Below are 27573 nucleotides of genomic sequence, written 5' to 3'. Positions count from 1 at the left end.
GGAAATAAAAGACACACAAAAATTGATGGGTGGTTCAAATGCAGGAGGAAACCAGACTTCAAATGCGTACTGAGTCCCACTGAGAGCAAATCACCCCAAACATCTCCAACACACATTCCACAGACAGTCACGCCATATCATCTTCATCTTCTCCTGGTTGTGTTATATGAGTCTTTGTGATAGTCGCTTAGTTGTGTGACTTAAGTATTTCAAACGTCCACCTCTTTTCAAAAGGTTCATGTTGTAAAAGAATACAATCACATCACGTTCTGTTTGGGCTCTGGGATCTCGGTGGTACACTGCTTTTAATTTGTTAGTTTCTACATAACTTTTTTAGAGATTTATTTTTGTATTTGTAGTGACATAAACCCGGTTTTATTTTACTAGTTTAGGCACTTTTATATGGAAACATTATGACACGGGCGCGTGCGTGCGTGCGTGTGCCACCAAGTTTCAGATTTGGTCATCACTTTCAAAATAAAAGCACGAACACGGCGTCATGTACAGTGTGCGCCAATGTTTGAGTGTGAGATAAATGTGTATTACAGAATATAACACGAACGTTCCGATGACACATTGAAGATAAAGCAAAGTGGAGATTTATGACCATGCTGACGATATTTTAGACCGCTGATATTTCAACAGTAAACAGGCTGTTCAGTCCTAACGCTTGCCACAGACACAGGGACTATTTTGAACTTTACAACCGGAAGTCACATCTCTCCATCTGGCTCGCTTGCTCTAAGCGATTCCTCTCCTCCGCCCAGCATGACTCTCCCCTCCTCTCACAGCAAGGTGGACTGACTGCTGAGCAAGACGTGCAAAAGCTCCTCCAGAAAACAACGAGCTCAGTAAACATTACGGGACATTTTGATCTCGACTTTTTCCTCTCTTTTTTTAGGGCGTCAAGTCGTCAGCAATGAAGTCATCACACTGTCGCCCCGCCAGAGTGGGTAAAAACCCCTTCGTCCACAAGCTGAAATTCACCATGGCAGATAAAATAAAGGTAAGACAATTGCGATAAGGCTTGATAAATGATCTTTCGTTGAGCACCATCTTTTTTATAGTGTTTATATTGAATGTACTGCACTTAAACTTCATCCAAACTGTTGGGACTGAGAGACACTTTTGTGTTATGGCCTGTAGCGCGGGTCAGTTTACACTCTGGTGATAGAATTAGTAAACTTTTTATATATAAAACAAAAACACAGGAAAACAGTGAGGCAGTCATCTGACTATCGAGGAAATGTTCCTCAGTGTTTTCCTGGTTGTGGTCAGTGACATTAGAGAGCATCTTTAAGTGGTCCTTAAAGGATGACAACTAATAATTGAAAGAATAAAACAATGTTCATGCATCCCGAGCCACTGCACAGAGCAATGTAGAGATCTGCTGAGCCCTCATTATGATCAGTGGTGTCTACAGAAATAAGAGCAACACACTGAGCTCAGATTTGGGAGGGAATCAAATGGGAAACAACAGTTTTAGGTTTCACGTGTATCATTTTTGGGTCATCAGTCACCTGTAACCGCCGTGCTGCCCCATATGCTCCATTGTAGGTGTTATCTGAGACTTGTGGTGTCATGATGGGACCAGCCGCTACCCCACATTTACTGGATGGATCCGACAGAGTTGAATCTTGATCTACCCAATTTGCATGAGAGACATTTGCATGAGATTCTTAACTGCGCACCTGCAGACAGCTGGAAGCTCAGTCCAAAACAACTGCAAGCAGTGCATTTTTTGACATGTGGTAACAAACTGTACACTTGATTTCCTCCCAAATTCTCCCTCTGTCAGTCTACACTTTACTGTTTCTGGCTGTGGCTCCTTCAGCTCGTCCAGTGTGCACACACAAACACACATGCAGGCACACGGTGTTTACACTCCAGTGTTAGCACAGCGGTAAACAAGCTGACAGCTAGCGAAGTTTCATGTGTGCTCAGATCAGTCCTAATTAGAAAGGATCAGTTTCCAGGAGGGCGTTGGAAGAGTGGCTGATGGTTTGGGTTAGGTTAAAGTCAAGGTTAGGTTCTGTCCAGGTTGGCCTCCTTCAGGTGGGAACGCTGACCTGCAGACTAATACTCAAATACAATGGGGATAGAAATGCGGCTGTTAAAGGTGCTTGTTGAAGCAAGGTGTGTGCTCCAGGCCAAACACGAACACAGAAGTGGTGGGTGTGTTATTCTGCTACAGCTCCGGCCACATCCTAAATCAACCACTGAAATCAATGTTTTTCTCGCTGCTGGAGGGCGGCAGTCTATCAGAAATGCATCCTAATCAATCAACCAATGGATCAATAGGCTTTCATGCCTAGTGAGTGGTGTGGTCTGCTAACTGTCCGCTGCTCATGTGTTCAAACAGAGCAACTAAATTACTAATTTCATGTAGTTTTATACAAATCTAAATAGTTTTTTTTAAATTCAGAGTTTGTATTGAAGGTGACATAATGTCCATAAAACAAGTTGTGCTAAAAGCGAGTCACACAATCAGCCAAGAGGAGGAAGTACACAGTGCTTCCTCTGCTCTGCCCCGTTAGGTTTATCTGTTTCTCCAAAGCTCCAGAGCCAAGAGGTGCCTGCTTTTCATTCACGGCAAAACGTGCAATGCTCAAATGTCAGGAAATTGGCCTTTATGTTGGCACTGTCCGTCCCCAACAGTCACATTCCACTGCTAAAAGTGGTGAACCCCGGTCTTTTTCCTTTCTGGATTTTCATGCTCTGACTGCAGTAAACCCTGCTTTATAAACGTGCGTCTGTAAAGACCTTCTAACCTGTTCACTTTGGCTTCCACAAAGCTGTAACTGCACTTGCTGGAAGAGTGGGTTTACTGGGATGTGTCTGAGTTTGCAGCAGATTGGAAACAGTTGTGCGTCTGCAATGACAGCAGCAGTCCGGCGAAAGTAACCTGGACCATGTGTGTCTGTGTCTGGCTCACACCTCCCTCTGCCTGCTTGTAATGTGGCAGTGAGGTGTGTTTTTCCACCTCACAAACGTCTGGTCGCATACACACAGTCCCATGCAATCAAAATCTTCACTTTTTTTTCCTGTTGCTCTCCCCATATGTCCTGTTTCAGTGTTTCAAAATAAAGAAGTGGGGAAAAACTGCACTTATTACGTGCCGTAGACTTCAGATCTAAACGACTGCATGGTGTTTGTGGTTTGTGGTATGTGTATGCTTTTGAACCTCTGGGTTTGTCATATGTAGAAGACGAGTCCTGCTTGATACATAAGCACATTCGTCCCCGTTGGTCATCCTGGACCCTTTTTTTTTTTTTAACTTCCAGCAAACATGATCAGCAGGACTGTAGACCAGCTAGGTCAGCAAGTGAAAGGGAGAGAAAGACAGTGGCGCTCAGTCCAGCTGAGTCACACACATTGCTGAACAGTGAACATCATACAGACGAGGCTGCCAACTCACCAGCTTGCAGACAAAATACCTGTGACATTGGATAGAGCTGCGATGTCCAGAGACTGCATTGGGACCCCTTTGCAATCTCAATGATTATCTCAAATAATTCTAGAGAAATGGTATATGTAATGAGATTTCTGGCTATTTCACTATTTCAGCCTAATCTACTGGTGCACTGATCACAGTTTCTGTGCTGTACTCTTCCTGGAAGATTTTTAATGGGGCAAATGGATGAATTTCGTTCAAATATTATCTGTGTTTGTTGAACATATTTTCCCATGTTTAGTGTCTAAGTGACTAATGGGGTCAATAGTTTTTTAAAATTGGTCCAGTATTGAACGAGAGTGCTGCAGCCCGCAGCCTCAAAACGGGTTGCAGTGTAATCCCTCTGGGCTTTTGCGCACCATCAATGTATGTCCACTAAAAGTGTTTGTTTTTTGCTGCTGACAGGCTCGGAGTGTTATTGTAAGTGTCTGACAACATTATGGAAAAGATTCCCTACAGAAATACCTTTTTGCTAAAGAGTAAGATCTGTTTGTTTAACCAGAATTGCCTGGCCAAAGCCACCAGACTCCATTCACGGAAACAGTCATTTTATCATCGTAAAACTCACTTCATCCAAACTCAGCAGAAACAAACACAGCTGTTGTTTGGTCGAGTTAAAGCCTTAATTCATCAAATTGGGAGAGGAGTGAAAGTGAGGGTGAACAGCAGAGAATCAGTTGGCCGAATATATTCACATGAAGCAGGGGAATTATTTTCATCAAACATTATGACCACTGAGATTTAAAAATGTAGGATTTTCAGCAGATCTTCCTGATGGAAAAAAAACAAATTGGCACATATTGTTGGTTGTTTGACAATAGGGGCCTTAGATATATTTAAAAGGAAGCTGTGACTTTTAATAGTGTGTATCTTCGTCTTGGACTAGCTGCACTGCTTGTCCTTACTTGAGACAAGTAGCTTGTCCCCTACCTCACACACAGACTAAACCTGTACACCAACAACATGACAAACAGAAGGAGCGGTGGACTGCTTCCAGGGCTCCCATGTGGAAATCAGAGCACACTCCCCTTGGCTGATTGAAAACAATTTAACTCAGGGCAATTAGCCTTCACCACGGGGCATATGGAGCAGTTAAAAGTGTGCTGGGTCACGTTGCACAGGGGAGCTGGGTGTTATGTGGCACGGCTGTGGAAACGTATGTGTGTCAGTGCAGGGCTGAAAACAACTTCTCAAATTTGTTCATTTGAATCAAGATGAAGCACGCTTCAGCCTGGAAAAGAAAGAGCGTTCTGCTGCTGTTGTCCTCCCAAAAGCAAGTGACATCGTCCTCTGTCGTACTTCATCTGTTGACTCCTCTAATTTCTTCTGTGGCCCCACCAACAGGTCTGCTTGACATGTTGTGGTGGGTTGGTGGTCCAAATTTTGTACAGTAGCTCCTGTCTCCCAGATGATGTACTCTGATGACTCTGGTGATCTCCTGACTTTTTCTCCAGTGCCATCAGTAGGCTGACCTTCTTGTCTCTTTTTTTTAAGCATCTCAACAACTATTGAGTGGATTGCAGTCGTATTCTGTAGAGACCAAGAGGTCACTAGAGTATGAAGTGTAAAAGCTTTGCCATCATCAGGTCAAAATTTCAATTCCAATTTTTTGTGTAGCCACACAAGGACAGACACACTGTGTTGTATTGAGTTGTATTGAGTATTGCAGTTTCTTAATTTCAAAAGAAAATGCTTCAGATAATTCAGTCGGGTATTTCAAGGTTTATTTATTAAAACTAATCAGATTTTATAAAATCACGTTGCGATACTTAAGCTGTGTGTGTGCGTGTGTTAAGAAAGTAGATGTACCCAGCTGCAGGATGGGCTGAGTGACTCACTGTGTTAATGGTCCATGACAGCTTTAATGTTGCCATATGCATGTACAGAAGGTGTGTTTGTTTGTGTATTTGGAGACAGTTGGACCATCGTGTCTTCCCAGCCTCCTGAATATTTAACAGACAGCAGAATGGGCTGACAAAGCACTGAACTTTACCCTCAAGCCAAAAGACATTTGCTGCTATTTGGTCATTCGGAGTAGACAATGGGACATTTTCTTTGTGCCTTTCTTCCTTTTATGTTGTCACTTATGTATAATACCACACTTACAACTCATGAGGTATTAAGGTAAATCAGATTAAAGTGAAATGGTCCCCAAAATCATGTGACTTCTCATCATAATTAGCCTTTAACTGCTTTAACCCTGTGGAGACTGAAAATATTCAATATTGACTAAGTACATAAAATATGGATGAGACCAAGCTGAGCATATTTCAGACAAAAGCCTGTGTCTGGTGGACAGACAAAGACTTTATCACCAAGTGGAATTATGAAAAGAAAAGTCAGGGTGGAAAGAAGTGTTGAAAAATAAAAACTGACTTCTGAAAATTGAGATAAAAATGACGTGATGAAAAGTAGTAGGATGAAAGAACCTTTAATGGGAATCCTGAGCTGAGTCTTAAAAATTTAAAGTCTTGAAATCTGATAAATTCCCTCCAGTAATGTTGCTATTAGCATAACACACCTGCATCTCCGACCGAACAGTCGGCTTTTTATGCCCTCCGAGCATAAAAGTTTAAGCTACTTTTATATTAGAGGGAAGATCTGTGGTGCAAGTAAGCCCAGCAGTGCAGAGCCGTATTTTCATAGCAAATTTCAAACCGTCAGCTGTGGATGAACCACTACTCCCATAAAACACTAGAAACTGCTTCCCTCTACCCCGCCCCAGCTCATTCTCATGCCACCTCCTGAGAAAATGTCAGCGGATCCTCCCAGATGGATTCGTTAAGCTCTGATGATGAGTGCGCTGTGTGTCAGCCGTGGGGGTGGTGAGGCGGGGAGAGGGGTTAGAGCATCATAAATCACCCCCATTACTGTTTATTTATTAATACAGCCCTGCAGTGTGCACCTGGGCTTCCCCGGGGGGGAGAGACGCACGCAGGAAAGAAAGGAAAGGCGGGAGAGGATGGGAAGGGGTGAGATACGATTCCCTAGAGTGGTCACAGAAAGCACATCAATGCAAAGTAGGAGGAAAACAGTTGAAGGGAGAGCAGCATGATAAATGAAGGTGCAGCTGAGCAAAGAGACACGGGGAGTGAGGGATGGATGGATGGACGGACGGATGGTTACGGAGAGGAATTCCTCTGGGATTGCAGATTACTGTGAGGCAGGTCGGGAGGTTGATGAGAAGGGGAACGAGGGAGCGCGATGAAAGTGCGGGATGAAGAGATCAACCCGAGGTTGGGCAAAGGGGAGGAAGGGGCTTAAAATGTCACACTGTCTGAATTTACACTGAAGGCCATGACTTTGTGACCCAACACACACACACACTCACACACACTCACCACATCTCTCTCATTACACTGTAAGAGAAAAGGCATGACAGGTCAGTCAGCTGACTTCTGATCTGCGCTGTGCCACTCATGGCCTCAGTGCACTTCATTTCAGTCACAGCACTTAAACTGCACTGTGTGATCTGAGGCTGAGCTCAGCCTCATACACTGTTTGCAGAGTGGCCTCGTCATATTTCCTTTCTTCCTGTTTATTTAGTAAAATCTCACTGGTTTTATGCAAAAGTGAAAGTTCTTGTTTGATAACATCAAACAGCCAGGAAACCCCTACATTTCTGAGCAAATGGATTGTTTACATACGTTTGGGAATCATCCTTATCAAATCAGACTGGCACAGTTATTCACGTGGGTTGGGATTGCCCAGAGGTTAAGCATTCCTGGCTAAGTGTTTCTGCTGCTCGCTCCACCCTGCTGAGGAGACCGATCCCAGCAGTACTACTTCTCAATGATACGTCAGCTCTGGAGTTGATCACAAGCTACTGATGTCTTCCTCCAGCTGGTCTCAACTCCTGCTCAAAAGATGGTGGTCTGCCACTGGAAACCACCACACTCTTAATACATCAGATGAGGGTATCAACAAACAGTGATGCATTCATGTACCGTATGGACACTATGTGCATATCTCTGATACCTCCATGCATGCTTATGTTTCCTGTGAATATTTAGCCCTTAACATTGAAATAAGGGCTGAAATAACTTCTACAAGTACATAAGGTTACTGTCTTTATTGTGCATTGACACTTTGTACAATAGCCTAGGATGTGTGATTTAGTGAGAGCTCTTGATTCTAACATATCTGGTAACTAGAGGATGCTGGAAAATATCCAGGTTTTGGCAGAGTATTCATTTGTTAATGTTTAAAAGTACTGTACGCCTTGGGGTCAGGGAGGGAGACAGCATGCATATGCACAGAAGTGCAGACTGGTTATTTGATCAAGAGGCCGAATGTGACTGTATAATTCACAGGTTTATCAGCGGGGTATATGATCACTGCAGACGAGAGTCTCTGTTAAGACTGACAGCAGTCTCATATGAACAGATTGAATTTAGACCCATGTGCATGTGTCCTGGGTTAAGTGGCTGTATCCTCGCTATCCTGATAACCTGGTTATGGGTCACATCTCTCGCCCACATCCACACACCGCCTCAGTCCCTCTTCCTCTCCTCGCAGTCCTCATGCATTAGTGTTGCTGACTGTGCAGGTGCTGTGGCTGCTAGTATGTTGGTGTTCAAGTTTGCTGTCTGTTGTACTGTAAAATGTTGTAAAATTAGTGTAAAGTGTTGTTAATAATGATAAAATAAAAATGATCCTCACCTTTCAAATCAATTTAATTTTGTGGTTCTGGGGAAAATACTCAGCAAGCAGTGGCGTCTTTTCAGTTTCAAGTAGCATTATGACCCAAGTGCACATGCCATGTTCAGTAAAAACACCAACCTGCCCGAGTTCCTGGAATACAGGTTCCTGCTTAATTTGTGCTGTCACTGTGGCTTTTACACAACTTTTACAAGTTGCACTACCAGGGGCTTGATACAGCGAATACAGTGAAGCTGTCAATCTCACATTCCTGTCGGAGCAAACTCAGCCACTTTATTAGGTTTTGTTCTTTTCTGTGTTATGTAAGCGCCTTCGTGTAATTACGCCTCAGTTTTTTCTTTGGGTGTGAGGTGTTTTCAAGATCGGCTCCCAAACATAAAATGCAGTTTTGCTTCTGCAACTACTTTGACTTTAAAAAAACAAAAGTAGTGCTCATCGAACCATAAGTATCCTGTGACAAACTGAAGCTGCATTTAGAAGAAAGGTCCATCCAGCCTTGTGAAGGGAAGCGATGTGGCTCTTTGACCCCAGAAAGTTTTTTTTCTGGGAAAGTTAAGACTTAAATCTGTTTTTGTTTTTGTTTTTTCTGAATATTACCTTCCTCCCCTGGCTCCATGTTTTGTTTCTACATAAAATGGCCTTGATAGGCGATCGAAGTACAGTATACACATGCACACACACGTATGTATATTTGTACACACACAAAATTATGTGTACATTTTATATGCAGTCATGTCATATGTGAAGTATGCTCACCTTTGTGCTGTGTGCAGCCTTCAGGGGCTCTGACATCTTATTAATTGTTTTCTTATGGCACTAGCTTGATTAGCAAGAAGTGGAGCAGTTTACTTCAAAAAGTATTTTATGTGTCACTTTTAAATGCAGCAAAGTAATGATGCTGCTGAAGTCAACCTCAGAAAGACTGACTGGCATGTGATGTGAGTTGTTTTTGGAAATATGAGTCATGATATCCAGTCTCTAGAAGTGTATGATTCAACTTCTTCCCATGGTCAAGAGTTACAAGAGTAAACAAAAACTCTAACAAATTGTACTTCAAATCAAATAAGCAACCAAGTATCTTGATAGTATTGAGTCGAGAGATTCAGCATTATCAAGAACTGGAGCTGGGAACTAGGATGGGATAGGGTGATATTGGAGAGCAGTGACGTGTTTGTGTCCAAGAGTTGATCAGAAAATCAGCCCCCAACACTATTGTGAGTAACATTAAAGGTAAAAGTTTGCATCTAGTAGCATTACGATAAACAGTATTCAGCGTAAACAGTGTGTGTAAGAATGCAAACATCTTGGTTTTTTCTTTTTGTAATAGCACAAGGTAGCACAAGGTAACTAGCACTGATATATAGACATGCACATATTCTACATACAGTAAAGGGCTGTAAACCTGTGGGGTTCCTGAGCAGGAAAGAGCACGACTCTTACTGTGATTGATACTGTGCATTGTTTGTTCCTTCCTGAAGGCGCAGATGGAATGTGTTGTTCCCCCCCCAACCCTGCAGGACATGCCGGCATATTATTTTTATGCGTAGGAATGTACAGTATGCTCAAGTAATGACTGTTTGACAGCTGGCTAAAAACCCAGCAGAATGTAACCTGACGGTACAGGGAATGATAGTGGAGGTGCAGAGGAATGGTGACGGTGTCTCTGTCTCTGTTCTCTGTGTCGGCAGATCGGACTGATGTCTGTCACAGTGTTTCCGGTGCGGCTGCTGCTGATGTTCTTCTTCTTGCTGCTGGCGTGGCCCTTCGCCTTCATAGCCTGCCTGGGACGCTCAGACTCTGTCGTTGAGCCACAGTCGTGGTGGAGGAGGTGTGTGTGTGTGTGTGTGGTGGATATTTGTTGTGATTGAATTTCCTGAATATACAGCATCCATAGGAGTTACAGTTTAAAGCAAAGATCAGATTAAAGCAGGATGTCATTTTTGGGGATAATGTATATAAACCAGCATTTAGCATATTACAGTAATATATGATGTACGCACAGAGGGAGAGTAGCAGTGGTGGAAGATGTATTCAGACCCTTTATGAAGTAGAAGTAGCAACACCACACTGTGAAAATACTCCACTACAAGTAAAAGACCTGTTTTCTGAACCTTACTTAAGTAAAAGTATTAAGTATTCTTAGCAAAATGTACTAACAGTACAAAAGTAAAAGTACTCATTATGCAGGAAAGTGGGACAGTTTTCTCTCACATCTCAGGTATATAAGTATAAGTAAGATGGACAAATCTTTGTCTTTCAACTGCCTGTGTGTGTCCTTCATCAGGCTTATAGACGTGTGTCTGCGAGTGGTCTTGCGAGTCATGTGGTTTTGCGGAGGTTTCCATTCGATCAAGGTGAAAGGGGAGCGGGCGGCGTCCTCTGAAGTTCCCATCCTCACCATGGCACCTCACTCCTCCTACTTTGATGCCATCCCAGGCAGCCTGACGATGTGCTCCATAGTCACCAAAGTGGAGAGCAGGAGCATTCCCATCTGGGGCAGTGAGTCGTACAGATTACCAATAAGTGTAGTGTTTGCTCTCTTGTTCCGGCTCACATTTCAAATCTTTCTTTTCACCGCCGTCCTCACAGCTCTCATCAACTACCTCAGGCCAGTGTTTGTGTTTCGTTCGGATCGGGACTCCAGAAGAAAGACTGTTGAGGAAATCAAGCGGAGAGCTCAGTCTGGAGGGGAGTGGCCACAGGTGACATACACGAGAATGCACATAAAGCCATACAGTACACGCACACAGAGAAACAGTGATCTTGTGAAATTGAAAGATGGTAGCATAAATACAGTTAGTCAGTGTGTGGCCTCATTTCACAGCGAAAGACGCTTTCATGTCTGTAAATGATCATTTCAAATCAGACTGGAAACACCAACAATATGCTGAAACATCTTTCTGTGGGTGCAAATTCCAGGGATGCCATGTATTTGACACTCAAATGCATGACTGCCACTGCACGCCAACTGAACAGCATATGCATTACTGTACATATATACCCTATGTTGTACTAACAGGTCTAGGCAGGTTTTTTCTTTGACTAAGAAAACCAAGATGAAAAAGAGCGCTGTACAGGTATTCTCTCATGTCATCCATTTTAGATGGATGACATGAGGGACCCAGCTCATCTCTTGTTGATCACAAATCAACAAGGGAGCTGATGAAGAATCTAACTGATAAGCAGAATTTATCAAGGAATTGGTATCAATCAGAACATCCGTTCACATCGCTAATGAAAACCTTAATGTGTCTTTGTTCCAGATCATGATATTTCCAGAGGGGACGTGCACCAACAGGTCAGGTCTCATCTCATTCAAGGCTGGTATGTGTTCAGTCCTGCTTTAGGCTTCATGAAACCAGGTGGAAGGTAGCTGTGTGTGTGTATGTGTTACTCTCACTATGGGGACATAAATTTGTTTACATAGCCACATTGTGGCGACTCGTCTTACTTGTGGGGACAAAATGCAGGTCCCCATAATGTAAATGATTCAATTTTAGGTTGAAGACTTGGGTTAAGGTTAAGGGTAACGTTAGGCAAGCAGTGGTTATGGTTATGGTTTGGGTAAGTCTCCAAGAAATGAATGTAGGTCTATGTAATGTCCCCCAAAAGTGATGAAAACCTATCGTGTGTGTGTGTGTGTGTGTGTGTGTGTGTGTGTGTATATGTGTGTGCGTGCGTGCGTGCATGTGCGTGTGCGTGTGTGTGTATGTACCTTTTCATATTTCAAACGACCCTGTTGTGGTGAGATTGTGCTGAAAACACACATGTATTATTCCATACATGCAAAAATGATATTTCCTCATCACTAACAATATTCCCATCAGCCTCAGCTGTAGTTTGCCTTTAATGCTAGTTAGCAAAAGTTAGCGTACTAAACTCAGGTGGTGACCACTGTAAATATGCATCTGCTAAACATCAGCATTTTAGCACGGTCAGTGTGAGCATGTCAGCGTGCTGATGTTAGCCTTTAGCTAAAAGCACTGCTGTATAGACTCACAGAGAGACCAACGCTTCCAGCCACATTTGCTGTGTTAGTTGGATGACTCCTCTCGGCTCCTAAATGTCACCTCATTGTAACTGTAATGCTGTATGCGTCAACCCACTTAGTTGTTCCTGCCAACCATCTGAGCTCAATTGACCCATGTGCAGTATCTGTCTGTGCGTGGGAGACGGGATGTCCTTATTAATCAAGTGTGCCCTAGTGAGGTCTGATATTGGCACAATACCTCACACAGGCAGGCACTTGCAGCTGCTTGCATATACTGAAGGTGTGGGTAGTCTTGCTCACCTCAACTGCAAAAAAACAGCATATTTTTTGTCCACTGGTGGAAGTTTTTAGTGTATAATCCAATAATGTGAGCTACCTGCAGTCCATGTGGATGGTATTCTCCAGAGAAGCTGATACAGCGTTTGTCCAAACCACAGCTCAGATCAGTATTTGGCTGAGGTTCTTGGTCATTGCCAGCCAGCAGGGTGTTAACAGAGAGAGCACTTTGTTCAGTATTCATTTCATTTAGTTTGCCTGGACTTGTAAATGATTATTTATGCATGAGGCTGACTGCACGGCTGCCAGCTCCAGGTGTAGATGTCTGGGCAAATTCATTTTACGTTGGCCCAGCAGGTTTGGGTTTGGTGTCCTGCTCAGGGACACCTCAACACGACACACAACTGTTGCACTCGGTCTGTTTTCAGCTTGTTTTTCTGCTCATATGTGTGTGTCTGTGTGTGTGTCTGTCTGTGTGTGTGTGTGTGTGAGCACGTACATGTGTGTGTGTTACGCTGTCTGTCATTGTTCTCTGCCTGCTCTGTCTAATCCCCTTTCTTCCAGTCTGTAAATCTGTCATTCCCAGTAAGCCCTGTTTGTCACACTCTGTTCTGCTTTTTTTGAGTGTGTGTGTGTACATGTACAGCTATCCTTGTGAGAACCAATTTGAGTTTTAGGAAGTGACGAAATTTTTTGAAAGCGAGGACATTTTGGCCAGTCCTCCAAAGAGCTGTTTGAGGTTCAGACTTGGTTTTAAGAGTTAGGTTAGGTTAAGGTTCGGGTTTAGGCATTTAGCTGTGGTGGTTAGGGTTAGGCTAGGGTGTCCTCACATGGACAGAAGTATCAATGTGTGTGCATGTGAGTGTGTTTGTCCAACTTGATCTGTCTGTTGTGTGGTACCAGTCCTCTCTGGATGTGTCTCCTCTAATTATGTCTCTTCACTGGCTCCCACCACAACAAAGCAGCAGTGTGTGTGTGTGTGTTTGTGTTTTTAACGTCCAGGGTGCCACCTGTGCATGAGGTGCTCAGCAGATACCTCCAGTCTTCAAAAGGCCTTTCAATAGAGCTGTCATTTCGGCGTTCAGTCGTCTCTCCCTGTCCGTCCTCTCTCTATGCTCACGGTATTATTCAGAGGATGTAGTCATTGCTCCCTCTCATGCTCCTTCATGTTCTGTCACCGTCTCATGTCCAGCTAGACCAGTATGTCGGCCAGTGTGGTTCTTGTTAAAAATCAGATGTTAGCTAGTCATCCGTGGTTGAAGGTGGAGGTTCCTTCTTCATTACAGCTGCGTAGATTTGTAAGCTCAATTTTCCAACACAGAGTTTTTTTTTATCTCATTCAGCACAAGGATGTCCTCTACTGTGGGAACTTTTTAACTTCACCAGCTTCACAGGTGTCGTTTTAAAGCAGAAGTGATACCAGCCTCTCCCTTCCTTCAGGACCTATTGGCCTATTGTATTGTATAGTGCACATAAATACACATATTTTTAAGTATTTAGCTTTCTGGGTGTCCAATCAAAGATTCTAATAAATAATATACATGTTTTTTTGTTTTATTTAACTCAATTCGTGATTTTTCTTTTTAATATAATTTTAATTCTTGAGAACACTGACCAGATTAGATCTTGATTGCATTTTATCTCATTTTATACCATATAAACATTAAAGAATAGTTTTGAAAAAAAGTCTGAAAAAGTTGTGTAATGAGAAAGGAATCACTTGTAGTGGTAAAACCACATTATTCTGCGTCTCTGCCCTTCCCTCGGGCGTAAGGAGCATTTTAACATCTTTCAGCTCATTGTTTTACTTTTATGGTCCACACCTTTACTGTTTCATTTTACTGTTTTCATCAACCTCGTTTCCACATGCATTTCAGCTAAAAGCCTGCGATAAACCCACCGTACAACACCAAGACAGACAGACAAAGTTAGCGGCTAGCTAGCAAAGTGGAGCATTTAGCAGCTAACGAGCCAGATGTTTCCCTCAGGAGTTGGAGACCAAAACAACATTAAAATAAGATTGGCCATGAGTGTAACTCCCAATGAATATTGATGTTGTTCTGCACCTTCAGCTTTATTCTCATTAGTAATATTCTTATCCCATTCTCATCTATTCAGAGCTCAGACAGTAGCTTGAATGGGGCTTTGCTCAGTAATAAATACTGTATGTAGCTTCTATCAGCTCGTCAGTCATCAGCAGGACATTATAGAATCTCCACAGAGAGCTTGTCTGCCAGGACTGGAGGTTATCCTGAGGTCATGAGCTCATCCAAACCAGTGCACAACTTAGACCAGTACGTTCTTCTGTCTCACAAATTTTGCTGATAATATATACATGTAGTACATGACTAAAACTCAAATGCTGGGTCGGTACAGTTCCATCTCATCACCTCCCTCCTCTCTTGTGTGTCTCAGGTGCTTTCATACCGGGACTCCCAGTGCAGCCTTTGGTGCTTCGTTACCCGAACGAACTGGTAAACACACACCTACACACACCTGTGACATAATGGGTTCTTTCCCTCACGTTAGCATGCGTCCTTCCTGTGTTGAGTGACTTCATGTTCGAGTCGGATGATATTTCATCCCCTTCTTTCTCTCTCAATCTCTCGCTCTCACACTCAGACACACACATGCGCACACACACATATGGACGCACATGGGTATCATGTGTCTCTCTGCGCCTCTCCTCACTCTCTCATGAATTATACACTTCTTATTACCTAGTTTTTCTTGTCCGTTTCCCCAGAGAGCTTTTGAAACTGTTTCCCTTTGGGCTGAACTTAGTCACTGTGCTTTAGTGACAACGTGGCAGCACAGGGCAGTTAACCACACACGCACACACACACACACACACACACACACACACACACAAAAAAAATCAGCTTAGCTTGTCCACATTTGGTATAATCCTGTCAAGACCACCACCAGAACTGTTTCCATTCCATCTGTTTCCATCTGTTCATTTAACTGGAAATGAAAACAACAATAAACACATCTACCCCCAGCCAAGAACACTGGAAGCAATTTACACAAAACTCTCATTGTTGGCGAGCCAAATCAATACATTTTCAACTTTCTGGATCTTTAATGCAAATGTGCAACACCAACAAGCAGGAAGAGAAGCCGATAGCAGCGGTTGAAAGTGCCCAGATGTCCTGTTGTAAATGTTGCTTTTATCTGAATGCTTTATCTGTATGCTGTTTTATCGCTCTCAACATGTGTTCACACAGGTGATTTGGTTCCTCAGCCCAGATCAGAGCAGAAAATAATGCATTGTTGCAATTAACCTTCAGGCAGTCGGCTGTTCTGTTGACTTTCCCCTTTTACACATGAACAAATGAATGTGGGTCAGGGCTGCGGCAAAGCAAGGCTCGCAGGCCAAAGTGGGTCCGGGACAAGGTTTGATTTTGCCTGCCAGAGGGTTTTATTTAAAATAAAACATTTTTCATAGGCTGAGCATAGAGGGCCGAGTTAGACTTTGCACAGGAAGCAAATCAGTTAAGGGAACTTGGGATCCTAATTTGCATCTTAACGGTACAGTAGGTGTCGTACATTTAATAGAAGTTCCAGTTGATCTTTAGTTTCACTTCATTTTGACTTCACTTAGACTTTCAAAGAGTACTCAGCTCTTTTAGCACTGCACTCCAATAACACTGATGGGCAGTTAAAAAAAAAAAAAAGTAGCAAAATTAATGCAGCTTCCTTGTCATATCCTGGTGCCTACATGACCCACAATGCAATTCAACTGCTGACAACTGAGGAGTGTTATGCTAGCAGCAGCTAATGTGGCCTTGATCTGCCGGCCACAAGCAGAAATGAGGAGCAGTTGCGGAGGTCTGTTAACCTCACTTCTTTGTAACTCCACAACCACAGATTTTTAAAATGTTCAAACTCTGTAGCCTCCAGATCTAACCCATTTAATCTATCACACTTCTCCACACAGGCAGTGGTACTTCCCAGGATCTGTGAACGGACTCCTGTGGAGTTCCCCTTTCAAAGAAAGTTGCATTATCATGTCACAGAACTGCAGCATTAACCAGGGAGGTGTCATTTGACATCCTGGCTGCAAAGTGTTGCAACATTGTCAGTTCACATCAGTAGGACAGTATTTACGCATCAATCAGCTGTGATGAATAATATGTGTAAGGTGAACCCACAGACACACACAAAAGAGAAAAATAGCAAACAGCCCTTTAGTAAGTCAGAGAAGCTGTAGGGATTTGACTTCACGATGTGTTTGTCCTGAGCCGTTTCCTCTTTCTCCTTCCTCCCCACAGGATACTGTTACATGGACGTGGCAAGGTCCCGGAGCGTGAGTGTTTCTGTCTTTCTCTCACACACCCACACTCTTACATACACCACACACACGCATGCACACACACACACAGCTCTTACTGCCCTCTGCTAAGTGTGTAGTTCAAACAGCAGTGACCTGTTTAACCTCAACAATGAACATGGTAGAATGCTGTTGGGAAGCCTCCATTATCTCCAGTGGTATTTGTCCACTCTTGTATCCATGGCCATCCTGACACTGTCTCACCGTGTACTTACAAAGCCAACTGTCCTGTCTTCCAGATTGAAGATCCTGTGGCTCACTCTGTGCCAACCTCATAACCGTATGGAGATAGAGGTGAGTGGTTTAGTCAGCCAGAGGTCAGTAAAACTGACTACACTCCCCATCTAATGTAATAAGTGTGATATATGTAATTCCATATTTGTCATGCAGTGGACAGCACTGTTAAGATGACATTCTCTGTCTTTCCTTAGTATTTGCCTATTTACACTCCATCAGATGAGGAGAAGGAAAACCCTGCCCTGTTTGCCAATAATGTCAGGAAGCTCATGGCGAAGTAAGTGTGTGTTAGTGTGTATGTATGAGCGTCAGACTGTATGCACATGCTCGTTGTGGATGTTCATAACACACAAACACATGTGAAAGGTCTTCATTTACTTTCCCTCTGTCCTGATAGGGCACTAGAGCTGCCGCTCACAGACCTCTCCTTTGATGACTGTGAGATCAGCCTATCACAGGGCCCGCTAGGCATATATGACTACAGCAGCCTGCTTGAGTTCAACCTGCTGGTGTGCCGCCTGGGGTGAGTTGAGGGAGACTGGATTGACTGGTTGGACTGGGTGAGCACTGGGTGTGATTCAAGACTTTGGGGCCCCAAAGGTGTAGAAACACTGACATCTAGGGGTGGCAGGGCAGAGACACACACAGGAAGATGTGCCCCCCTCCAGAATGATATGAACCAGTTAATTAACATCAAGTGAGGAAAGGTTTGGTGTTATAGCAGAAATGTTCTGCCAAGACTAAATACTTTTAAAGAATGCCACAGTTTTTTGCTAACTGGTTTTATATACAGGTGATACATTAACATAAGAACACTGTCAGATATCTGTGATCACATCAAGTGACCATTTGGTTAATTACAGAAGATTTGACTTACGTGCAGATTTAATCCTACAGGGGTTTTTTTTTAATGTCTTATCCACATTTATGTATTGTTATGTAATTCTAACATTTTATGCACAAAGGTTGAGTTTTATTCAGCTATGTTTCTAAAAAATAAGCTATAATGTCATAGAGGTCATAATTTTAGTCATAGTTTTCGGTTTAATCTGTGTGAATTTCGTACGCTGTGTCATTATAATGATGTCAAAGCCAACAGCCAGTGAAGGAATATGTCACGTTGTAATGAAGAGCACATCTTGACGGGAGGAAAGTAACGTGTTGCAGATAAATCTTTGATTGTTTGCACATTTTTTACAAATAGAATGTACAAAAAGAAGTCGTCAGCCAAAATTCAAGCCAAACTGCTGCAGGTGTCAACAATAGGATATGAACACATCACCCACATTTTTTTTCCTCCAGACGTTTATCTGCTTTACTCTTTAAGATGTTGTGGATAGGTATGTGGTATGTTTACAAGCCAACCAACGTGAAGGTGACAAACAGCGGGTCCATATATGTCACATTTTAACAGTACCACGAACTAATACATCATTGCATGATGTGTTTTCTCTTGGACACTGTGCATGATCAGGCTGAGATCAGCGACTACAGAGGAGGTTCTGGAGGAGCAGGCCAGGAGAGCCAGAAAGCTGCAGGGAGAGCGGCTGGCTTTGGAGGACTTCGCCCAGTTCCTCAACCTGCCAGTTACAGATGCACTCACACAAGTCCACAGCCTCTTTGACCAGGTAAACACAGACAGACAGACAGACAGACAGACAGTCAAACTGCTCGGATAAACTTGTTTTCAAACTCGAGTTTACACTAATAAGCATCAAATGACCTTTTCATATGGGAACATATTTGTTTCTTTGCCACTTTTACTCACTAAGTTGATTTTGTTCGCAGCATGGAGACAGACACATAGACATCAGACACTATGTTATTGCCCTGTCTACCATTCATCAACCATCCGCTTCAATGAAGACCCTCAAACTGGCCTTCAAGGTGAGCGCTTTTACCGCTGGATCAGCTTCAGCATAGGTTTAAAGCTATAGCACTGAGAATTTGTGCTGTTGTGCAGATGTATGAGAGCGAGGAGGATGGGGAAATCCAAGAAGAAGAGCTCGCCACCATCTTGGAAATCATGTTAGGAGTGGAAGAGGTGGAGCTGTCGGGTTTCTTTTTATCTCTTGACAGACCTGACACAGAAAAGATCACATATGGTAAGACCCAGTGTTTGTCATTAAGCATTTTTCAGCTTCAGCACAAAATGATGTGACACCTTTGTACACATGAGACCATTATGGAGATGATTGACAGCGTCTATCAGCGCGTCCCTGCTTCCTCCGTGCTGTCAGCGTCACATTTGATTTCTTCTTGGCTTCACTGAAGAGGATAAGTGCCGTCTGTCGTTGATTTTCCAGGGTCCTTTACATTCACCATCTGCCTTTTCTAGAAACTGTCAAAGCCTTTCCGTACACTCGTTGTTTCTCCGTTGTCCTATAAAGCAATTTCCGCTTTTAACATGAATCCCGCTGATTTCCCATCTGCACACAGTGTAAAACGAAGCTGTTCACTTTCTCTGTAATGGTATGAAATCAGCATAGTAATTCTACTGATGTCTCTGAATGAAGAAACGAATAACACTGATGTTACAATGCTTCACATCACACCTTGAAATAAAGGCTTGATTCCAGGACACGCTTTACCAAAAAATGAAAGAGATACATTATAATTTAATCATGTTTACAACACAATTTCCTATGTTTCCCCCTCTTTTCCAGATGAACTTCATCATTTTATAGAGCAGCACCCACGCTTCGTCCAGCATTACCTCGATTTTAAAGACCATCCGCGCAGATTCTGCCTCGGCCGACCGAAGAGCTGTAACGGCCAGAACGACAACAAAGATGACTGAAGGCTGGACTTAAATCCAACAACCCTGTTTACCTTCTCTATCTGATGCAACAGCATCTCCACATGCTGCAACTTGCTCACCACCTCTGTGCCTTTAAGTGCAGGTAGACGAGGAGGAGAAGACGGAGAGTAACACCGTAGGTCTGTTTGGAAGGATCGGTGCAGCACAGGTGATGGAGTCAGAATCTCTGCTCCATCATTTATCTCAGTTCTCCTCTGATTATGTTTTTTTTTGTCCCATTATGATATTAAGAAATATGTCTGCTCTGGAAATATTTATTTTAAGTTTATTTACTGATGTATGGAATACAGATATTTAAGAAATTAGCTGATAAAAGGAGGGGTGTTTTTAGCCCTTTTACAGACTTTGTGATGTAGGTTAGCACTGTTGTTGGTCTCAGGCACTGCCCAAACATGCTGCTCATCATCAGTGTACATAGAAAACATAATTCCAGGTGAAAAGGATCAGGATGCACGCCATGCTGGGATGTTATCACACCAAACTGTCGAAGAAATGCTGGGCAAAAACACCAAAAACAAAAGACCTGCCATGTAATCCAGAGAAGTCACTCCACACTTCAAGCAGCTGTGTCACTGCCATCAATACACAAATCAAAAACCTTTGCAAAAATGTATTTTGATTATTGTTCGAATACCAATCAAATCATCCGACTATGCTTTTGTATTTTATTTGCTAAAATGATGAGTGATGTTGTATTTTCTAAGTTTTAATGCCCATACTGTTTTCCAAAAGTAGTTTTTCTGCATCTTCGAGGAAGATTATTTTAAGAAAAGCATGGAAGAGAAGGATTGTTATCCTTCCTTTAAACCTCTGACAGACAGATATTACACATACTGTTACTTCAGTCTCCTGGACTTGTGCATATCTCTGCTGGTTTAAATATTGATCACAGGTTTACGCTGGACTGACACTTTAAATAACTTATGACCGCGATGTTCCTGTTATGTTTCATTTCTCAGTGAAATGCAAAAGTCAAAGCTCCTTGGTTTCATTTTTCAAATAAAATGCCATCAGTTTTGTGTCGTTGTCACCTACTGTCTGTGTGCACTAGGTGGAGCTCTGCTTTCACACATTGACTTCAAGGGATTCTGACTTCTTGACTCCCTCGAATTGAACTGCAGTACTTCTTTGAAGAAAGTCAGTGATTCTCAAGTTTCCTGAACAGGCCATTGTTAAAATGTTGTCTGTAGCGTTATTTACTCAGCTGTAGAGTCTGTTCATACTATCTATGTTCAAGTTCTTTGTGTTTCCCTTTGATCACTTGGCAATCATGCAGTAAATTTCTCCAGGCTGAGCCTCCTTGCTATTGCTTTCATAATGCTTCATCTTTTCTGAATCCACATGGTGGTGCTAGCTCCCTAAGCTATACCCACTAGAGAGCCCATGCACCACTGCCCACCTGATGGACAGGAAAAGCATTACCTCATCCCATCCTTTCATTCCTTCAGGTAAAAATAGACAGATTAAGCCAGGGCTTTGATGAGAGAAACCTACAGAGGAGGTGTGGAAGTAGGGAGAGAGGGATAGAGATGGAGGAGAGAGACTAAATGGATCGTTCTGCTCCAAATCCAATTCCTAATAGCTGGAGGGAGGGTGGGTGGGAGGAGGGAGAAGAAAACAGTCAAAGAAAGAGGAGAGGGAGAGGGGGAGTGGAGATATCACGTCTAACAATTAAGACCTGCCTTCGGGGTCTCAAGAAGAAGCTTTGTTGAGAACATATAAATTGCTCATTGAGCAGTGCCTCTCTGCAGTCTCTCTCAGATACTCCTGCCTCTGAGGAATCTGCCATAAAAGACAGCAGCTGCAGCCTGCAGTCCAGCACATAGGAAGGCTGGAATCTGTTCACAGTATTTGGGGATCCATCTCCAGCCGTCATTCTGGCCAAGCAAAATCCCCCCTACAGTAAACACAAACCTGGATCTAATCCCAGCGACTGTAGTGGAGGAAACATCACAGTACATCCACTGGAGATCCCTTGTGGTTACTGTACTTTGCAGGGTCAAAGATCCAGCTCGGCGAACAATGTATTTTTGTTGTACGGGCCAAATGGATGAGCCTCTTGATACCCTGTGCCTGGAAATTAGCCTGTTTGCTTCTCTGAGCCAGGTTGTGTAGGTTTGCACTAGCAGTGAAAATATTAAAATCAAAGTTTGAGCTTATGTGTTTAATATAGGATAATGTGATACGAAACATCTACTGCAGTTTTCCCCAAAGGGTAGCCTACTTGTAGCCTACCCCAGGGGGTGCGTGAAGGAGTAGCCTAATTACTTTGAAAAGATATAGATTATGATTTCATGAAAAAAAAAAAAAAAAAAGCACATTAAGCGAGTGCATGGCAAATCTATAGTTAGCTGAAAGAAGTGGATAAATAGAATAAGCAGCTAAAATGAATGCACAGACAGCTGAAATCGCAATCTAAAAGTATTGCTAAATAGTTTGAAGATTGGTCTAAAAGTAGTGGGTAAATAGATAGCTATGGGTACATGATTCACACAGTTATCTACAAGCAATGGATCAGTGGCTTAAATGATTGTCTAAAAGTAATCAATAAGTGGTTCATAGAGCGAAAAGCAATGGATCAGTGGTGCAAGTAGGTAGCGGATGGTTGAAATAGCTAAAAGTGATGGATGAACATTTGACGTCTGCTAAAAGCAATGAGTGACTGTTTCAAATAGCTAGAATTAATGGATAAATGGGAAGCCTACTTGGGTTCATCTGACACAGTTGTGGGTTTGCATCTGCCAAAAAAGGCTGGGATCCACTGATCTGAGAGACCTTGAAAAATGATGGGCACTCTTGCCCTAAATGAGGAAAATCTCCCCTTTGATTGACTGTGTTTCACTGTTTAATTCCTGTTTCAGCTGGCATTATTCAATTAAACTGCATTTCAGTTGGTATTCACTGTGACCTGATTCTGCCTAAATATTCACTGCTAGTGTGAAATGTACTTTGGCACCTTGGAGTGATTGATGACACATCTAAGCAAACATGTCTCCTGCCACTCAGCTTCATGTTGTGCTTTCATCATGCTCATCAGCTCTCTGACTTCATTGACAATAAAGTACAAAATCATCACCAGAGATTTTTTTTTTTTTTTTTCTTTACAACAGCAGTGCTCCACTCCTGTGTTGTCTTGTCGTCAACCAGCTGGACAGATGTGGTATTGCACTGGTGAGGCTGTGGTACAGCTGTAAGAACTAAATGCGAGTTAACATACTCATAGTGACAATGCTAACATGCTGTTCAGCTAACTGAACACAAAATCTGAGCAAACTAAACCAAAGTATTGAACAAAACTGCCATCTAGGCATGACAGTAAAACATTTGTCTCTTTCAGTTAAAACTTAGACCTCAGGAAGGCGCTAGATGTAAATTCAGGAGAGCAGCAAAGTCATTCAGGTTCATCCTGTGTGGACAATGAATGTCTCTGCAAGATTTCATGACAATCTGTCTCATGGCTGTTGAAATGTTTCAGTCTGAACCAAAGCGGTTCAGCCTACTGACTCTACTCAGGAAGCAGGATGCCACTCCTCCTCTCTTCACCTCCATCGCCTCTTTTGTCAATGGTGTACTCTACATTTAATAGAAGTAGTCAACACTGTGGGTTTCATGCGATTGGCTGTCGGTTCAAACACGCTCTGCTCTGGTTGGGTGTAAAGAGCATCCGTGGGCTGCCTGTGGAGGTTTTACACTCTTACTTGTTTGGGCTTTTGGCCTCACACACAGACTGCACTCCTCTTTTTCCCTCATGTGGGTTTTTCATGAACTGCCTGCTCCAAAAACAGAGGGATGTAGGTGTTGAAGAAGGGACTCGTGCGTATAACGAAATCTTCTGAGTCACTTTCCATGTTTTCAGCACCCAGCCTGCTCACTTTTGAACATCCCTCCACTGTGTTATATGTTGTTTTTAATTCCTGTTTACATTATGATACGATCTGGATTGGGAACACACTTGGCTCGCGGTATTAACATGCTCAACGAGTGGATTTGGAGTTTAAAGAAATGGCCCTTACAACTCACATCTATTTAAAAAGGTATCAAAGTAAAAAGCTGTTGAAAATAGAAGTGCATGTATCTGCACTCTGAGTGCTGCATATTGATTGTAGATGAGTTGAACCCAAGGAATATTGCCACACAAGTATAATTCATCCTTTCACTCTATGTTGCATATATATGGCATTGAAATATGCACTTGATCAAGAAACCCTCACAATAAAATACTCTCAGCACCCTACAGAGTCCATTAGCCATTGAGACAAGCAGGGAGGCATCGCTTGTGTTCAGAGATGGAGAGATGTAAGGAGAGCGAGATTGTGGCTGAAAGGTTCAAGGCGAGTACCAAGAAGATAAATCACAACTTGGCTGATGCGTTTGTCAGCGTGCAAACAGGATGTAGAGCCTATCAGGTAGAACAGCCTGTGAGCAACATCAGAGTGCAGCTTTCTGTAGAGGAGAAACACTTGAGCAAGGACAATTACCACGATGACAAATGTTAGAAATCTAGTTGGGACACTTCAGGCCTGGATACAAACACTCTGTGAGGTTGTTTAAGGGGTGCGCCTTCTTTATGCTTTCATCCGTTTACTACAAATCATGACACCAATACATTACTGCTGACTGTTTCGCAAACCATGCTGTTTAGAATTTTTGAATAAGCATTTCCATCCTTCAGGGAAGCCTTTGACTCCCAGTCATTTCTGTGCAGAATTAAAAGGAAAGGACAGTAATGTGCTTGACTTGTGTAACCCAACCCATTAAACGTTAAGTCCAGATGAATTAAATGTACCATCATTTTGACGTAAGACTTAATGCACTTAAACTGCACAAACAACAGAACTTTAAAAAAAAAAAAGAAAGAAAGAAAGAAAGAAAAGCAAAAACACATTTAAAGTTCACTGTGTTCAGATGTTCATTCTTGATCTCGAAAACAGTAGTTTGACAAAAACAAACTAACAAACAAGCACAAAAAAACCACTTAACTCAAGGTCGACTAACTGTTTTTCCCTGTGCTTTCAACTGCATCTCATGCTCCTCCTCAGCAACTAATTTACTGAGCAAACTACAGCAGCTAAAGCTGAGAAGTTTCCATCTGCTGGGTTGTTAACAGCTTTTGGGAAAATTGCAGGTGGACCTTGAGTGAAGAGTTTTTTTTTTCTTTTTCACTAAAAAAAAAATTAAATGAAAGTTTAAAGGCAACACAGTCTTTGCATTGGCTGTCTATAGATGTCTATCGGACTACACTGCATGCTGAAAAATGATGCTAAAGGGGCAGCCAGTGCCTCAAAGAGTGACGCCAAGCAACCCTCACCAAGTGTCCATATGCGACGATTTGGGAGTTTAAATGAATCGTTAAAAGAGCTATACTTCAGCGTTTTAGTTTAAAACACGCAAAAAGGAAGTAAAATCCGCAGAGATATCTGCTAAAATTTGCATGCTAAGCAGCCGGTCCCAATAAGGTCCAGTCTGTCCTATCTCGTAATACCACTTTGTAGCTCAGGAGGCAATAGTGAGTCACTTTAGCATCCAGTCTGCTCTCGGTATTCAAAGCACCTGCTCCAGGCAAGAAACGACGCTCAGCAGCAAAGGCAAGAAGTGATAGAAACAGAGGAGAGAGCAATACCATAGAGTCATGTATAAAGGAGACAAATACACTGACTTGTTCTTTCAAAGGGCAAAGCTGGTGATATTCGATATCTTCAACAACAAATAACAGACTATAACAACAGAGTGTTTGTGTCTCAATATTGAAATTCTGCCTTCCCTTCCCTGTCTGTGGCTCCAAGCGCATTGTTTCCTACTGAGGATGTAAATCTTTGCAAATATACACTTTCAGTTTCATTCGAGCAAACATTGTTCAAACTTTGGTAAATGCTGCATTTACTGGGGACTACTTTCAGCTGCGAACTGATGCACATTTGGTGTTTTAGTATTTACAGCAGCAGCATGCTGTCTGTGGGACTGACCACCAGTACCATACTGATCCTTTAAATGAGTCGACTAACTTTTTATCAAAAGAATAAAATGCCGTGTTTACACAGAAACCTTGATATAAATTAATCTGAGAGTTTCAAGAAGGAGATGTGATGTTTAATTCTGCTTACCTGGAAGCATTGAGCGCTAACTGAGTGAGCTACATGCAACAAAAAGCTTTTGTTTTTCATATTTTTTGTTTTTATTTGTAGCTCTTTGTATCGTTCTGTCTTAATGAGGTTCTTTATTAGGTTTTTATTGACTTGACATCACTTTGAATACCTCGTATCTTCCTGGTATTGGATATTATAGCAGGTATGCAGGCTTTGGAAAGCTGATTAGAAAGCGGATGCAGGTCTAATTTATCATTTCCAGTTAGTGGCATCGTATTCCCATCCCGGTGCCAACTGGACAGGTCGTCATTTTGCCTGCAGCAGGCTGTCAGTGGGACTGAGGCCTGTGTGTGGTTGAATACGTAGTGTGTGAACGTCCGTCCTGCCTTCAGCATCAGTCCTTTTCACTTCAGCCATAATTACCACTGTCTGAGGGTAACCAACAGTGGCGGATCTCATTATGCCATGATATGGGTCGCGTCTGCATATACAGGCGCACATACACTGCCTATTTACATATGAATGCATCCCGTTTTCCACACACACCCACAAGCAGGCACACACTCGTCTATCCACCCACCCACACACGCACACACACAAACACAGCATTTACATATAAAAGCGTTAATGTGTGACACACACATTACACAGTACACACACACAGCAGCCTATTCATACATGCACCTCACACATATGGGCTACTCATAAATTTAGACACTTCCGTCAGAAGGCCCTCGCCAGCCGACAGGGATATGAACCCAATATAGCATCCCAGAGATAAGCCAGTGACTCTGGAAGCAGAACTAATATTATTTGCACGGTGTCGAACGTTTATCTGGCGCCGCCTGCAAAGTGATGGTTCGGTGTCACTTTTGTTTAATAATGATGTGCCAATAGTAATATGCCTGCTGGCTGGAAACCTATTACAGTTCAAAAGATTATCCAAATACAATCTAATTTGGAATATTGCATTTTGACAGCCTGTGACTGGAGGAGGTGGGATGGTAATGCGATATTTTCTTTCCTTTTTAAAAATTCCAATTAACATTTTTAATGCTCAACAAACCAATGGTGACTGCAAATATGCAGAGGTGTTTGACAGTGCCAAATCTCCTGATGGGTTTCAGACAAAGGAGAGGGGAAAATAACTTTTACACAATGCAAACTTTTGATTAGGTGAGTGCCATGTTTGGGCTCTCCTGTCAGTTGACTTTAAATTGACATTGTGAGGAAGAGATAATCTTTAAATATACTGTAAGAGAGGAAACACTGTCAAATTGTTATACCCTGTAAACACAAATCCTTATTTTACATTCATTATTCTTATCAGGGATGACAGAGTCGCCTTCTGTTGTCACACTAAGAGGAGCAATCTTACATGCTACCTACTTTAATATCACATATTTACATTAGCCTGTAAATTAGTGCTAGCCAAATACTGCTTATTGACTCTTTTAACTCTTAGAAGTGTAAATAAAAAGGAGGAAATTAGTTTAAAGTAACTGAACTCCACATTTCCTGAGATCTCCACTTATTACACAGCTCACAATGACGATCCAGAATGCTACCTACCACCAATATCACTTTATTAAGAGCTGTCTGTGCATACCTGCAGCCTTGAATTTAGCTACCTTATTATCACCTTCCTCTCATAAATACTTAACCAAGATAGATCAACACAGTAGATGAAATTGTGAGGGGGAAAAAAGGGAA

The 27573-nt window shown here is 42.5% G+C and overlaps 1 protein-coding gene across 1 annotated transcript; it reads left to right on the top strand.

Moving 5' to 3' along the window:
* The first annotated feature begins 807 nt into the window (after positions 1-807).
* lpcat1 (lysophosphatidylcholine acyltransferase 1) lies at positions 808-20703 on the top strand. The gene is made up of 14 exons (XM_076754878.1): positions 808-1006; positions 9805-9944; positions 10401-10615; positions 10706-10818; positions 11380-11440; positions 14799-14857; positions 16661-16695; positions 16959-17013; positions 17151-17233; positions 17354-17479; positions 18431-18584; positions 18745-18843; positions 18920-19061; positions 19623-20703. Exons 1-14 carry the CDS (start codon positions 920-922, stop codon positions 19754-19756), a joined length of 1503 nt encoding a protein of 500 aa, XP_076610993.1. The 5' UTR covers positions 808-919; the 3' UTR covers positions 19757-20703.
* Positions 20704-27573: the final 6870 nt, after the last annotated feature.

Source organism: Chaetodon auriga, chromosome 17, assembly GCF_051107435.1.
Source record: "Chaetodon auriga isolate fChaAug3 chromosome 17, fChaAug3.hap1, whole genome shotgun sequence".
Lineage (NCBI taxonomy): Eukaryota > Metazoa > Chordata > Actinopteri > Chaetodontiformes > Chaetodontidae > Chaetodon > Chaetodon auriga.
The sequence above is the reverse complement of the archived record's forward strand: the minus strand, read 5'-3'. Positions and strand labels throughout refer to the sequence as shown.

Bases quoted from the DNA above. Each gene is read 5' to 3' on its own strand.
- lpcat1 (XM_076754878.1), top strand. From the start codon at position 920: ATGAAGTCATCACACTGTCGCCCCGCCAGAGTGGGTAAAAACCCCTTC. The intron at 17,480-18,430 runs GTGAGTTGAGGG...GTGCATGATCAG, and splicing joins CTGCTGGTGTGCCGCCTGGG to GCTGAGATCAGCGACTACAG. The intron at 18,585-18,744 runs GTAAACACAGAC...TTTTGTTCGCAG, and splicing joins TCCACAGCCTCTTTGACCAG to CATGGAGACAGACACATAGA.